The 15,215-nt window shown below is 37.7% G+C and overlaps 1 protein-coding gene across 7 annotated transcripts in view; it reads left to right on the plus strand.

The window, feature by feature from the left end:
• DYNC1I2 (dynein cytoplasmic 1 intermediate chain 2) overlaps positions 1-4,869 on the plus strand; it is a 53,975-nt gene extending 49,106 nt beyond the window's left edge. For 4 of the 7 annotated variants that reach the window (XM_043487827.1, XM_043487831.1, XM_043487825.1 and 1 more), the window contains 3 exons: positions 281-421; positions 2,276-2,401; positions 4,233-4,869. In XM_043487827.1, the coding sequence (XP_043343762.1) occupies positions 281-421; positions 2,276-2,401; positions 4,233-4,346 (381 nt within the window). In that variant the 3' untranslated portion in view covers positions 4,347-4,869. The remainder of the gene's footprint in view (positions 1-280; positions 422-2,275; positions 2,402-4,232) is intronic. The other 3 variants (XM_043487829.1, XM_043487832.1, XM_043487828.1) reach the window with 1 other exon arrangement.
• Positions 4,870-15,215: the final 10,346 nt, after the last annotated feature.

The raw sequence follows: 15,215 nt of genomic DNA on the forward strand, positions 1-15,215 counted from the left end.
TTAAAAAGTATAGTGCCATTGCTTTCATCTTTCCAGAATCTTCTCATTGAAATGTTTTTAAAGCACATCCTATTCCTTTTTTAAAACAGTATGGTGTCTGCAAGTTAAATAGAAAATGCAATCCAGTTGTTGATTCATAGTTCATAACTCCAGGTAATTCTGTAGTGAAACAGATTACAGGAACTTTTTCTAGGCTGAGTTAAGTATCATAAAATGTTATCATATTTATTGAATGTGTGTCATATTTTGACTGTGCTAAAAATCAACTTTTCCCTTTCAGAATAACAAGCCTTTGTACTCATTTGAAGATAATTCGGACTATGTTTATGATGTTATGTGGTCACCCACTCACCCAGCCCTGTTTGCCTGTGTGGATGGCATGGGTAGGCTGGATTTGTGGAATCTCAATAATGACACAGAGGTGAGCAGGAAAATAACAAAAATTGCACTGAAAAATAGAAAATTGGAGATTTATTGAATAATTTGTGAAATTCCTTTTATTCCAAGGAATGTGAAAGGACTCTGTGATTGTAGCTTCATCACAAAGAAAGCAAATAAGCTTTGTGCCCTAAATAATAAACAGCCTGCTGTGCAGAACTGAAGGGAGAAACATTGTTGCCAGGAGCACTGGGGCGTTCCTTTTACCTCTGAAAAGCTTTGTCACGTCTCTTCATGTCCTGGCAAAGTCTCATTCATAAGGCAGCTGGGATATTTTTCATTCATAGGCTAGAAAGCAGATAGTTTCAGGCTGTTGACATGCGTTAACCTTAATTCTGAATTTCTGAATTATCTCTTAGCCTTGGTAGAATTGTATATTATCCATAAATACTAGTTTTAGGCTGACTTGAGTGACACAAAAATGTATTTTCATGACTTGCTCTGTGAAAGATTAAAAACAGTGTTACTGTTACTATAAAATTAATGTAGAAATAATCAAATTTCCTAATTATTATACTAAAATGACTTATTTGGAATGAAATGTAATTGCAGCTGTTATTTATTTTTAACCATGTTTGTTTTTACCAATGTAGGCAGAGGCTTAGAGCGTTGTTAGAGTCCTGTATTGCAGTGTGGTAGTTAGGAAGTAACATTAGCAGTTCTGTCAATAAAAGTTGTTGAGGAGAAAGTATCTTGGTGCCTTCCCCCACAGCCACTGTTTCTCACGTCTTTTCATATTTCTACCGGCTAAATGTATGTTATCATGATCCTTGAAGTAAATTAGTTGGTTATACAGGACAAGGAATTTATGTATTGGAAATACAAATATTTTAACATCATGCTAACTTCTGCTCTAGTAGTTTGAAGAGCAACATTCAGATACTGCTAGGGAAAGATATTGAGTCCTGGGTACATGACTGGACTTAATTATACATTTCTAGTTACCTAGAGTGGTACCAATTTTCTTAATTTGGATTTTCGTGTTAGGCATTTGTGGTTACAATTAAATTTGGATCTGTTCTATAATTTAACTCACAATAAAGCTAAGGTATAATTTTTCTCTTACAACTATTTTGGCATTCTAGAAGGTTAAATTAATCATTTGGGGATGACTTGTGTCAAATAGAAGGATTATTTTTAATCCGGTTTCAGAAATTTAAAAATATTGTGATTCTGTTCTGAGTCAAACATTGAAGGTTTGCTCTGTGAGTGGCAAGTAATTTCTTTTTCCTCAGCATAGCAGAGGATACAGCCATAACCCAAGGGATGGTGCCATTGTGTTGGTGCCGTCATCTTGCCTTGCTCCAGATGGTCCATGGGAACCAGGGCTTTGGAATGACCCATGCTGCATCCTTAGTATGAACTGTGTAGAATCTGTGGATCAAAGCACAGGTTTTAGCTAACAGAGACACAAGCTACAAAAGTAGCTCCTGTCCTCTAAAATTGAACCATAATCTGTTTATGCGGGCTTTTGAGATGTTTCTTTAAATGAGGTTTTGGCCATCTGTTTTCAAATGGCTTGACTTCTTAAAAAAGTCAAAACAACAAAGAATCCTTTATTAAAAAGAGAAGATTTCTCAAAATGATATGTCCAGTCATGTGAAGATTTCTTATGAAAGGACTTAAGTTATTTTCCCAAACCATTTTCAGGGATTGACTGTAATGTCATTCAGAATGTATCACTGAACAGGAAGAAAGTTGGGAAAATTCTTTATCTATTTTCATCTTTGTTTTCAAAAACCTAGCCAGATTGGAAGAAAAAGGAATTACTATTTTACATGTTTATAGAAATCTTGATGAAACTTTTAACACTGAACTATATTTTAAATGACTTTAGGTGCCAACTGCAAGCATTTCTGTGGAAGGTAATCCTGCTCTTAATCGTGTAAGATGGACCCATTCTGGAAGAGAGATTGCCGTGGGTGATTCTGAAGGACAGATTGTTATATATGATGTGGGAGAGGTATGGGGCTCGCTGCCTGTAATTTTGACACATCTATTTAGCTTTCATGGAACTATAGTGATGGTATCTTTGTGGTTAAATCTAGTCTTTGAGGTTCATGAATTGAATAACACATGTGTTTGTAAAGATAAAACTTACTTTTCATTACAGAAGCAACTCTTGAGATTAGTTTCCTTTCTAAATCGAATGTCCTGTGTCCCTATGCAACAAATTTTGAGGGTAGTATCATATGTCGAAAGTACTTTCCAGCATGCATTGCTGGAAATTAGAAATTCTTCAAGCAGAAGAGATTTAGTTATAGTTGGACTTGGAGGCTCTACAGAATTGACATTGAGATAAGATTTTATTTTCTGTATACATAGATTTGTTTGGACCAGGTAGCTCAAATAAAAAGTAGTATCTTTTAAGAGCTATCTAATGACTATGTGAAATGTCATTCGTGACCCCTTGAGCCTTGTTGCAAAGCCATTATGAATGAACCCAACAGGATGAGTTGCAGCCCTCTCATCTTTACTGTTTGGGTTGACTGTGCACAATGCTCAGGAGTGGTTTCCTCATGTTTTAGCACTGGCCAGTGCCTTAGTCCGGAGAAGGCAATGGCACCCCACTCCAGTACCCTTGCCTGGCAAATCCCATGGATGGAGGAGCCTTGTAGGTTGCAGTCCATGGGGTCGCTAAGAGTCGGACACGACTGAGCAACTTCATTTTCACTTTTCACCTTCATGCATTGGAGAAGAAAATGGCAACCCACTCTAGTGTTCTTGCCTGGAGAATCCCAGGGATGGGGGAGCCTGGTGGGCTGCCATCTATGGGGTCGCATGACTGAAGCGACTTAGCAGCAGCAGCAGCAGTGCCTTATTCACTCTTTTCTTTTGCTGTGCCTTATGATTCTCCATCCTCTCTGGACATCCCACAGCCTCTAGCAACTGCATTTGGAGAGAGGTAAATTGGATCATTTAGAGCAGCCAGTTGAATTGTCTGCATAGATGGAATTACTCTGTAGCTGCACCATCCAACATGGTAGCTATCAGCCAGATTTGGCTACTGAACACTTAAAATGTGGCTCGAACAATTGAATAACTGAATTTTCAATTTTATTTCATTTTAAGTAATTTAAATAGTCACATTTGTCTGGGAGCTACAATACTGGGTATACTGTCCGAGTCTAAAGTCATACAATAGATTTAGAAGCTGGCACATCCATTTGCCACACTGAATGCTCTGTGCCCTCATATGGCATACTAGATTCCTCCAATATTATAATGACAGCTGTCAAAAATTTTTGGTTATTGAACTACTTCAGTGAGGGAAATATATCACAAGCGTCCTTTCCCCTTTTACTATTGATGTGTCACTGAATTGGTAAGTAGCAGCATACCTTTTGACGAAAGGTTTAAGATACATCAAGAAAGGTTATCTTATACTCCAAACAAAAATATTTAAACAAGAAACCAGCCTCTTATGAACCATGTTTCAAAAATTACTTCATACTAGTGTGCAAGAAGTAAAAATTCTTCCAAGAATTCCTGCTCACCAGAAAATCCATGAGATAGTGCATAGGAGTTATATTTACAGAGCATCATTGTCATTCTCTCTTGCACAGATGCTGATAATAGCAAAATCATTTCTGAGGCTGTCACAACACACTTATCAAACACTATCTTTTGTTTTGAAATGTTATAAATTATTAGTATAGTAGCTGTAATTATGGAAGGGACATTCAAGTCAATTATTACTTTTTAATGGAAAAATTATTTGAAAACACTGAAAAATAGTGGGTAAAATGATCTTTTATTTCACCGTACATAAAGCATTGTATTTCTTTTAACAGCAGATTGCTGTCCCCCGAAATGATGAATGGGCACGGTTTGGCCGAACACTTGCAGAAATTAACGCAAACCGAGCGGATGCAGAGGAGGAAGCAGCTACCCGAATACCTGCTTAGCTCCTGAAGAGAGAATGTGTAGCCTTAGTGGATTTGGGGAAGACTCGAAGTAGATCCTAGAACTATTTGCATGCTTCTGTCTGAATGATAATTAAAAGGAAATTTTGTGGATTAAACTATGGATTTAATGTAGCAAGCAAGTCTTACAAAGTCCTTTTTTATATAATATGCATCTTGTTTTGAATTTGTGTCATTTTTAATACAGCTGATTGACTTTACAGAATGCATCCTTTTCTGAATTCTTATACACAGGTGTATATTTGGTATTCTTTTGAAGTCTTTTCAGCTTATAACACTATATACAATTATTTCTAAAGCACAGATTATGGTCTACATATTTTTAAATAACCGCAGTTCACTGTTACACTGATAATGTGCTCATTAACCATAATATGTAGGAACATTGTTTATTCTTAGCTATAGCATGAAAACATCTATCCAGTTCCATTCTGATGTTCTTTTTCTTTACAATTCTTGTGATAACTGTCTATAAATAAAAACAAATATGCTTTAACTTTTCAAATTTTCATTGTGATTTACTCCTTGCAATTAAAATTTTATTAAAGTCTCTCTCTTTTATAAGGTATCTTGTCTTCATCTTGCTTTAAGCTCCTGTTGTAAGCAGCTACCTCAAGTCCTGTAAAGCTTTGTGCCTTAAATGACCATACAGTATACTGTAGATCTCCCAGTTCATTATGAGCTGATGTCTAGGTAATCTAAGTGAAAAAATTTATTCTGGGTTAATTTTTGTTTTACTCCCTTTTTCTTCCCATTTAAGATATACATAGTGTAAAGAATAAACAGAAAGCTGCCTATTGTTTTCACTAATTGAGATTATATGTGAGCCCTCTGAGGCTGAAACCTCCTTTGAGAGAAACTGATTTTGTGGTTGTAGTAGCCATGAAGGAAAGTGCTCAAATTAAGTTTTTGTCATTGAATCAACTCCACATCTTGAGATCTGTTACAGCTTTGTCTATAAGCCTGGAAGTTAAGTGGCAAATATCTAAGAATTTGTGTTGAAATCAACCTGTTTCGGGACTAGAGAAAAGGATTATGCTCAGATGTTGAATTTATTCACTTTAAGTTGTGTAGTTCCTTGATCTAGTTCCTTGACCTTTTGTCCTTCTAAAGTTTAACTGTCATTTATTCAGCAACATGAACTAAGAAGGAAGAATAGATAGCAGATTTTGAACATTTTTGTTTGGATTGATTTTCTTAATCTAACAAAGATCTGTTAGGAAATAAATTTTCAAGTAATTTATTCTTAACTATGAGTATTGTATACTGTGAGGAATAATTGACCTGGAATATTAACTAGCTCTGGCACTCATAAGAAGTGTGTTTTTTGCCAACCAAGTCTTTATATCTGACTTTCTAGGAATTAAGATTAGATGATTTCTAAATTTCCTTCCAGCTCTGAAATTATTGATTGTAATTACTTCAGGCAATTCTCTGTTTTTATATATTCAGTTTTCATAAGTTTACACCCCATAATTGCCTATTATATACCAGAGTATTTTTTATATCAGCAGCAAATAAGTTAGCTCATGGTAGTAATGTCTGTGAGCCAAAAATTCTATCTTAGCAGGGTCACACTGTCTTAGTATAGAACTCATGTAATCACTAAAATAGTTACTGTATTCTTGCCCTCCATTTGTATAAATGAGTACAAAAAGAGAAGACACAATTATGATTAAGGTTGGAAATCACGAGATGTGGCAAATCCAGATGCTCATTGGACTCAAGTTGATGCATCCAATTGTGGAAGAATAAAATTGGTAAGTGTTAGTAAAAAATACTTCTCACCAAAGAGTTCTTGCCTTTTGGAAATAACTTTCTTTCCCCTACCTCAAAATACAAATGTAGGCCTTTATCTTTGCCCATTTAACTTTAGCATACACTTTTAATAACACACAAATTTAATGGGAGGAATTGCCTTTTAAAGTTAACTGTGTAAAAGCAAAATAGAAAGTACTGAGGGTGTAAATATTGGTATGAAATCTTCTGACAGATTAAGCTACTTAGAAAAGTGTCTCAACTCTTCTGTTTTAGAAATGGAAACCTTACAAGTTTAAAAAAATATCCACTTATGGAAATTGTACCTTATTTGTTACCAGTTATACTTTTTTCCTGAGTGGGAAACAAGCCATAGCTTTCTGGCTAATTTCTTATCTTGTGTTTGTTGTTTGGTTATTTTCTTTTCTAATGAGAAGTTAAGTTGGTGACCTTTGTATAGAGGAAGAATACTCAGTTTTGCAGACAATAATTAGCTCGTAAAGTTCAGAGATAATTGTTTTTTTAAAATAATAACCAAAAAAAAATCTTCCAGTTTATAGATCTAGTTCCCTACAAAGTTTAGAAAATCTCTAGATATAAAACATTGTTTCAATAATGCTGAGATATTGCATATTGAAGGAATGGATGACTTAAAATTTAGGAGTAAGAAGTAAAGCAAAGTAGTGTTAGGAATGATCCTAGTCTTTCAGTATTGTAAGAATGTTGATTCATTCTGTTTTGTACTAGTAGCAATAGATTGTAACCTCTACCACTTGAACCACATGGAAAAGAAGGTGCTTGAATGAGTGAATAAAAATCTGGTGTGAAGAATATAATTTTTCATCTTTCCATTCTGTCGGGCATTTGCTTTCATTTTTATTTTTTTACAGTTTTATAAATCCTTACTTTTGGCTGCTCTAGGTCTTCATCACGTGCTTTCTCTAGTTACGGTGAGCAGGGGCTGCTGCAGTTGCAGTGTGTGGGCTTCGCACTGCAGTAGCTTCTCGTTGCCCAGCGTGGGCTCTCACACGTGTGGGCTCAGTAGCTGCGGTGCCCAGGCCTAGCTGCCGCACAGCATGTGGGGTCTTCCCGGAGCAGGGATCAAACCTGTGTCCCCTGCATTGGCAGGCAGATTCTTAACCACAGACCCACCAGGCAAGTCCTCAGGCCATGCTTTTTAAACGTCTTCCCCATAGCCCTGGTATTTCAGCATTGGCATTGTGATGTTATAATCAGAAAAAACTGTGCAATTAAGTACATTGTAGAGAATAGAGCTTCAGGTACAACGCCAGCTGCTCGGCGGCTGTGAGAACCAAGGTACTTCAAACGAAACACCGTACCCAGTGTGACAGTATCATGCCTGAATCTTGGGCTTACAGCTAAAAAGCTATAGCTGTGCCCTGTTTGATGATTTAGTTATGGGATTCCCATTGAGGTCCAGCCCCTCTGCCAAGCTAGAGGCAAGAAAGGAGTTCTTGCTTTCCTGCTATTATCTTGCTGATTGCTAGGCAACTAGGGACCTTACAGGTTTGGGGAAAATACCTGGGAATCTTATTTTTTATTCATTTAAAAAACGTGCTGAAGAAATTATTTAGTGCTTCCCAGCTGGCACCAGTGGTAAAGAACCTGCCTACAAATGCAGGAGACGTGAGAGATGCAGGTTCGATCCCTGAGTCAGAAAGATACCCTGGAGGAGGGCATGACAATCCACTCTGGTATTCTTGCCTGGAGAATCCCATGGACAGAGGAGCCTGGCGGGCTACAGTACATGGGGTTGCAAAGAGTTGAGACATGACTGAAGTAACTTAGGAGCAGCAGGAAATTATTTACTTAGAGATCTGGTTTATAGACTGGGGGTCTCCAGTGCTACCAAAGAAGAGGAAATTTGCCCCAAAGGCAAGAAGGGAGCAGCATGTTTATGATTTCTTTTGAAGAAGAGGATTACAATTAACATTCTTTTAACTAATCAATTTTAATGCCCTAAGAAGGTAATAATTTGCTTGCACTTAATATATGGTATTACAATTTTTAAATCCTTTTCACATAAAAGAAACATTTTAGGAAAAGATCCTATGTCCTAGCCAGAATGCCAACTGGAAGGCTTTGAATAGTCATCATATTGTAATTCTTTTTTCAATAGGCCAGTGCTCTCAGATCTTTTGTTGGAATTCAGATGTACAGATTCTCTTTCTGCCTGCCATGTTCACAATCCCCAAACTTCTTAAAAGTTAAAATGCATTTCTGGTATTTAAGGTTTCAGAATGTAGCTTCCGGCCACTGATAGTTTGAACATAGCCAATCAGCAATCTTTTACAAACTTTTCTAAAATTACAGTATTTTGTGTTGTTAGTTTCATAGCAGGAATCTCAGTTTCAGCTTCTTAATATTCCATTACCAGTTCCCAGTCAGAGGATGGAACAGCTTGCACTCAGGTAAGCTTTCAGAAAGGTCTGTTTCACTTTGTGAGGTCATTTATTCAGGTCCGTGGTAATGTATTATCCTGCCTCTCTCGTAATGTACTTGATTTGATCAGAAAGCCGTAGGGCAGTGATTGTGTAGGGTGTAGAGCACACCTACGTGGTGCTGAACATGCCGAGACATGACTGTGTGACTCCGGAAATCAGTGTACCACCAGTAAGGCTTTGATGGCAAGTCATTTTATCTTTGTGAATTTTTGTACTAGATTTTTAAAAAAACTTTTTATGAACAAATAGAAATGCTTTGGAACAGAATCTTTTATACTTAAGGGTGGCTTGGTATAAGGAAAAAAAAAAATACTGGTCTCAAAGTCCCAAGTTCTATTTTTGATACTTGCCATTACCAGTAATATCACCTGGGTAAAGGATCAGTATTGTCATCTGTTAAGTGATGAAAATTTTTGCCTTCTGTGAAGGTTACGTGAGATACTATGTATGTGAAGACTTGTAAATTATGAAGTACCATACAAATAATGAATTGTTTTTTAAAGAATATAAGAATGGAGAGAGATTATTTTATGTAGCCATCTGGCTAATATTACAAAAGCTAATCTATGGATTGGGTGGCTTGGTATTGAAGAAAAATTTTTTTAATTCTAAGAAATCACATCACAATTTGAACCGTCAGATGTTTAAGAATATCAGTGAACTGAGGGAGAAATACTTATTGTCCTTAATGATACTTTTCCTAGGAGTACTTTCTCTTACTGCATTCTACGGTAAAATTACAAATTATGCTAGTAGGAAAAAAAGACCCACTCAATTTCTAGTCAATATGTAGCTCTTGCTCTTATGTTAGTTTCATATGTGGATTGCAATATCTGGAGCCTTAGAAGAGATGGAACGCCTTTTTCAAATCAATGAGAAAACAAATGTGATCCAGCTACCTCCTGGAGTCAGTCACGCCCACAAAAATCTGGGGAACAGTAGTTACTCAACTGTTACAACTTACGAAGTACCCATCCCTCCGTAGGGTCAGTCCCCTTGGAAATAACATGGGCTTATTGTAGGAAGATGGTCACTAGAAAGAGGAGCTTCAGTCTTGAAGGACCTGTGTGTGGTTGCCAGGCTTAAAGGAAGCCCTAAAATTAGTCTTGCAGGAATTGCTTTTGTCTAACTCATTAGCAGATCTGTGCTGTCACATTATATCCAAGTTATGATTTCCAGAAATAAGTCAAAACCTGACTTGATAACAAATATAAAATAACTATGCCCTTCCTGATGGGCCCCACCTCCAATAATGTTTGATACAATCAATGAATTTGTCAGTACACTGAAGGTCATTAGATGGATTTGGAGGATGCTTCATCTTCCAAAGGCAGAAGAAATACCCTTAGCTCTTCTGAAACTCAGGAGCTTAAGTAGAATTTGTGTTGACCGAGTAAAAGGACTTGTATATTTTGTGCTGAAAAATCAGATAAAGGAGTATAGTGTGATTCTTCATGGAAGACTATCCCCTGGGTTTTCCTGCTCCTTATTTTAGGCAAGTCTTTCATTTCTCTAGACCATCATCCTCTGTTGCAAAATGGATGCTACTGTAATATCAGTGTTATATGAGAATAACTAGAATAATACATCCACATAGATCAGAAGCCCTAAAAGGCTAATTATCAAAGATATTGTGCTTTAGATTGAATTACATCAATTGAGAGGAAACTAACTAAATCCTGATGTTTGGTTGATAAACCCCTTCAAAAATGAGGGTCCTGAGATTTGTATTTCTAGTTCAAAGTGTCTTAGACTTAGTGTCAACTTGTGTTGAAACTCAGTTAACTGTAATTTTGAGCAAATGTCTTCATCTCTCTAAGTTTATTTCCTCATCTCCCACTTCTCAGGGCTGTGTAAAAATGAAGCACTGTACAAGTAAGAGGCATGTTATAATGGGAGGTGATGATAACGTCCAACAGTTTTACTTCCTGCTCTTCAATAGCTCCCACAAGTTTGTAGGTTCTATCTCTTGGCTATTAGAGTTAAAAACAAGCTTTTAGAAATTCAGAGATCTCTACCAACACCTCTGCTTTACCACAAAGGGCTTTCTGGCTTGACCAGTTAGGATTACAGTCTAATCTTATTTTAGCTCCCTTCCCCCCACTTTCTCTACTGAGAAAGACCACAAAACCTGTATGAAATAAGTTTCAAAGAAATAGAATTGGGAAGATCAGTAGTACAAAGATCTTGTACTAACACTTTATACTTAGTGGAAGTATATGTCTGTTTCCAAAGTTTGCTTCCTCTGCTTTGTAAACTCTGGCCTTAATACATTCTGACCATGTATTAATAACTGGTAGCATTTATTGAGCATTTGCTACATGATTCTCACACACACATATTCTCATTTATCTAAGCTCCCCTATACTGTGGGAACTACTGTTATTACTAACTTAAAAAACAGACTAATTTGAACAATTTGTGGTGTAAATACTTCCACCATGGCCAATAGCAAACTACCAGTGACGTCACTGAACGTGGAGCTGGGAAAATAAACGTGCGATGGGCTCTCCCTGTGGCTGGCGCCACATCCAGCATGTTGCCATTGTGCCTGGGGACATTAACTGACTCACAATCTAGGAGCTAAACCCAAGCATTCTTATTACAGAGTTGTGGACTTAACCACTATACCACACTGCCCTTTATGATCTTAGTCTACCAACAAATCAGTTTTTTATTCAGATAAGCTTGCGTACAGTGGCACAGGCATAAAAGGACCATGAAGTAACTTCGTAACAGAGGAATTGGGATTAGTCTTCTGGCTTCGGGGAACCTATAAAGATATGTTAGAACTTTCTATTGTCCTGGTTAACTCAACCTTCAGGAAGAAACAGATTAGATATGGGGATGTAAATGTCCGCTGGCTGAAGATGGTGGTAGCTCTTCAGTAGTCGACTTACCTACAACTGATCAGGACTCCCTTGTGACAACTCTGATAAGAAGGACTCTGCCTAAAATCTATTTAGCAATCAATGCCTTTCTCTTTCTTAGATCCTCCCCCTAATATCTGCAGGGCCTGAGGAAACAGGTGAAAATATTTTGATGTTATAAAATCAAGCAAACGAGCTATTATGTTCACTCAACATGCACATGCAGCTTGGATTTTAGAATTTTCTGATTTCTCAGAATTCCAGAGGTGATGGCCAGGGGAGAGCCAGCCCACAGCCCATTCCTCTTCTCTTCCACCATTCAATCTCTTAATAGCCACTAAGGAACATTTGTGGGTTCTTTAGCCTACCTGCCTAAGTTTTGTCCCCCTGCAAAGAGCCACCTCTTGACCACCCTTATTATAAGGCTACATTTTTGGGAAAATGGGCCTGGAAGCTGAGCTGTTTAGAGTCCCAGGTACCTTAAACATGACCTAGATTGAAATGAAATGGGCTCCAGGTGGTCATATCCTATTGGCCCTGCAGATGGGGATACAGCTACATTAGGCCCTAGGCATAGAATTCTTGATTTAAGAGGCCCTCTCAAATGAGGCAGCTAAGGGTAGTGCTGGGCCTTTTCCTGAAGTCAATAGAGTGCAGTTTTTAACATTTTTACTGAGGTATATAGTAAACTACATAACGTTGCGTAAGCTTAAGGGGTACAGTGGCTGCCCTGGTGGCTCAGACGGTAAAGAATCCACGTGCAGTGCAGGAGGCCAGGGTTCAGTGTGTTGATTTGACATGTTTATATATTGCTTTATATAAGGGATAGAGTGATAGAGGCTTAGCATTAGCTACATGTTGTCTAAGTTGTTTAGTGTCTATATTTTGGCTGTTAATTGCTTGATACACGCTTTGCAAACACCGCCTCCCGTTCCATATGTGGCTTTTTTTTTTTTTGCTGTGCAGAAGCTTTTTAATTTGTAGCCCTACTTGCTGATTTTTCTTTGGTTGCTTGTGCCCTTGGTGTCATATCTAAAACATCACTACACCGATCAGTATCAAGGAGCTTCTTTACGTCTTCTTCTAGCAGCTTTATGGGATCAAGTCTTATGTTTAAGTCTTTAATCCATTTCAAGTTAATTTTTGTGAGTGATGGGGTGTCATTTTCCTGCATGTGGTTATCCAGTTTTCCCAGCACCATTTATTGAAGAGACTGTCCTTTCCCCATTGAGTGTTGTTGGCTCCCTTATCAAACATGAGTTCATTTTTTATGCAGCGGGTTATTTCTGAGCTCTCTGCTCTGTTCTATTGACCTGTGTGTGTTACGCTAGTAACATGCTATTTTAATTACTATAGCTTTGTAGTATAGTTTGAAATGAAGACGTGTAATCCCTGTGACTTTTTTCTTTCTCAGGATTGCTTTCGATATTTGGGATCTTTTTTAAATCTCATATTAATGTTAGGATTATTTTTTCTATTCCTGTGAAAAATGCCATGGAAATTTTGATACGGATCACATTGACTCTATAGATGGCTTTAGGTAATATGGACATTTTAGCAATATTAATTCTTCCAGTTTGTGAACACAGGATATCTTTCCATTTGTTTGTGACTTCTTCAGTTTTTTTCATCAAAGTCTCATAGTTTTCATTGTACAGATGTTTCACTTCCTTGACTAAATTTATTCCTAAATGTCTTATTGTTTTGATGCCATTGTAAATGGGGTAGTTTTTTTTTCTTTTCAGATATTTTGTTATTGGTATTATATAAATGTGGGGCTTCCCAGGTGGCTCAGTGGTAAAGAATCTGCCTGCCAGTGCAGGAGATGCAGGTTTGATTCCTGGGTTGAGAGGATCCCCTGGAGAAGGAAATGGCAACCCACTCCAGTATTCTTGGCTGAAAATTCTATGGACAGAGGAGCCTGGCAGGCTACAATCCATGGGGTCACAGAGTCAGACGTGACTGAGCATGCATGCATGCAAATATAAATGCAACTGATTCTGTATATTGATTTTATATTCATACCTTTTATCAGTGTGTTGTATACTTTCCCATTTTCATGTCACTGACTAGCATCTTTTCATTCCAGCTTCAAAGAACTCCTTTCAGTGTTTCTTGCAAAGCAAGTCTAGTGGATTCCCTCAGCTTTTGTTTTTCTGGGAAAGTATTTCTCCTTCATATCTCACGGTAAGTTTGTCAGATACAGTATTCCTGGCTGGCAGTTTGTTCTTTCAATGAACACTTTGAATATGTTATTCCACTCTCTTCTGACCTGTAGGGTTTCTGCTGAGAAATTTGCTTATAGCCTAATGGTGGTTCCTTTGTAAGTTATATAATCTTTTTTTTCTGACTGCTTTCAAAATTCTCTGATTTTTTTGACAGTTTCATTATAATGTGTCTTAAAGGAGGTCTTTTTGCATTGAGTTCACAGGTTGACCTGTTATCTTCAAGAATTTGGATATCCAAATCTCTCCTCAGGTTTCTGTTCAGCTGTTATTTCTTTGAATAAATTTTCTGCCCCCTTCTCCCTCTCTACTCTTTCTGGAACACTGATTATTCATACATTTGTTCTTTAGATGGAATCTCATAGATAACATTCACTTTCTTTACTCTTTTTCACTCATTTTTCTTTTTTCTGCTCTTATTTCAAAATTCCTGTCTTCCAGGTCATGTATCCTGTCTTCCATTTGCTTCACTGTGCTATAGATGCTCTCTATCACATTTTTCATTTCCTTCATTGAGTTTCTTCAGCTCCAGAATTATTTTTTATAATATCTATTCCTTGGGTAAACATCTCATCTTGTTCATGTACATTTTTCCCTGATAAAATTGAATTATCTTAAAGTTTTTTTTGTAATTCATTGAATTTCTTCAAAATAGTTGTTCTGAATTATCAGCTAGATCACAGAATGCCATACCTATGAGCTCAGTTATTGGAAAATTATTCTTTTGGTGATGACGTGATTACTTGATTTTCCTTGTTCTTTGTAGTCTGGCATTGCTGCTTTCACATCCGAAATACCTGACGTCTTAATTAAATCTTTACTGGTTGGCTTCAGATGGGGTATACTGTTCTTTGTGGCTGTTATATATGGAGATTTCTTTGCCTTTGTATATAGGAATACCTACTGCACTCTTTTTGCTCCCTCTTGTGGCAGAATTCTTAAGCTTTTAAGTCTTCTCTGGTTCCTACCACTCTGCTGACTGGCCGCAGGAAATCTCTTGCTTTCCAGAAGATGGCGCTATAGCTCCAGTTTGTGGTTGCTCTCTTGCCCACCAAACCTGGTGTATTTTTCTGAGAGTGTTCATTGGGCTTATTCTCGCAGCTGCACCCCAAAAGTGCATAAGGACCTGACCACAGAGTAGGGGAGACAGGAGTCTAGCACCAAGGGCATTAGGGATGCCTGTGAGTCCAGTAGGGTGATCCTTGGGTGAGGCATTCCCTGGGGATTGTGAGTAGGCTTCCTGCTAAAGTCTTGAACACTGTCAGCAGAAACTGCATTCCTGTAATGCCTTTTGATATTCTTATCAGCCTCTTTCCTGATAACCCCCTAGTCATAGAGGTCCTGCCTCAGTGCTTTGGGTACTGCTGGAGAGAAACTGGTTTCTCCAACTGTGTCCTACATTACTGGGGTAGCTGGGCGCACACTCACAACTCCCCTTTTTTTCCAACAGAGGTTGCCACCACTGGATAGTTCAGCCCCTTGCAGTGTTGCTTGGAGGTGGGGAAACAGCAAAGGGAAAGTTCCTCTTAACAG

The sequence above is a fragment of the Cervus canadensis genome, chromosome 15, assembly GCF_019320065.1.
Source record: "Cervus canadensis isolate Bull #8, Minnesota chromosome 15, ASM1932006v1, whole genome shotgun sequence".
NCBI classification, from domain to species: Eukaryota; Metazoa; Chordata; class Mammalia; order Artiodactyla; family Cervidae; genus Cervus; species Cervus canadensis.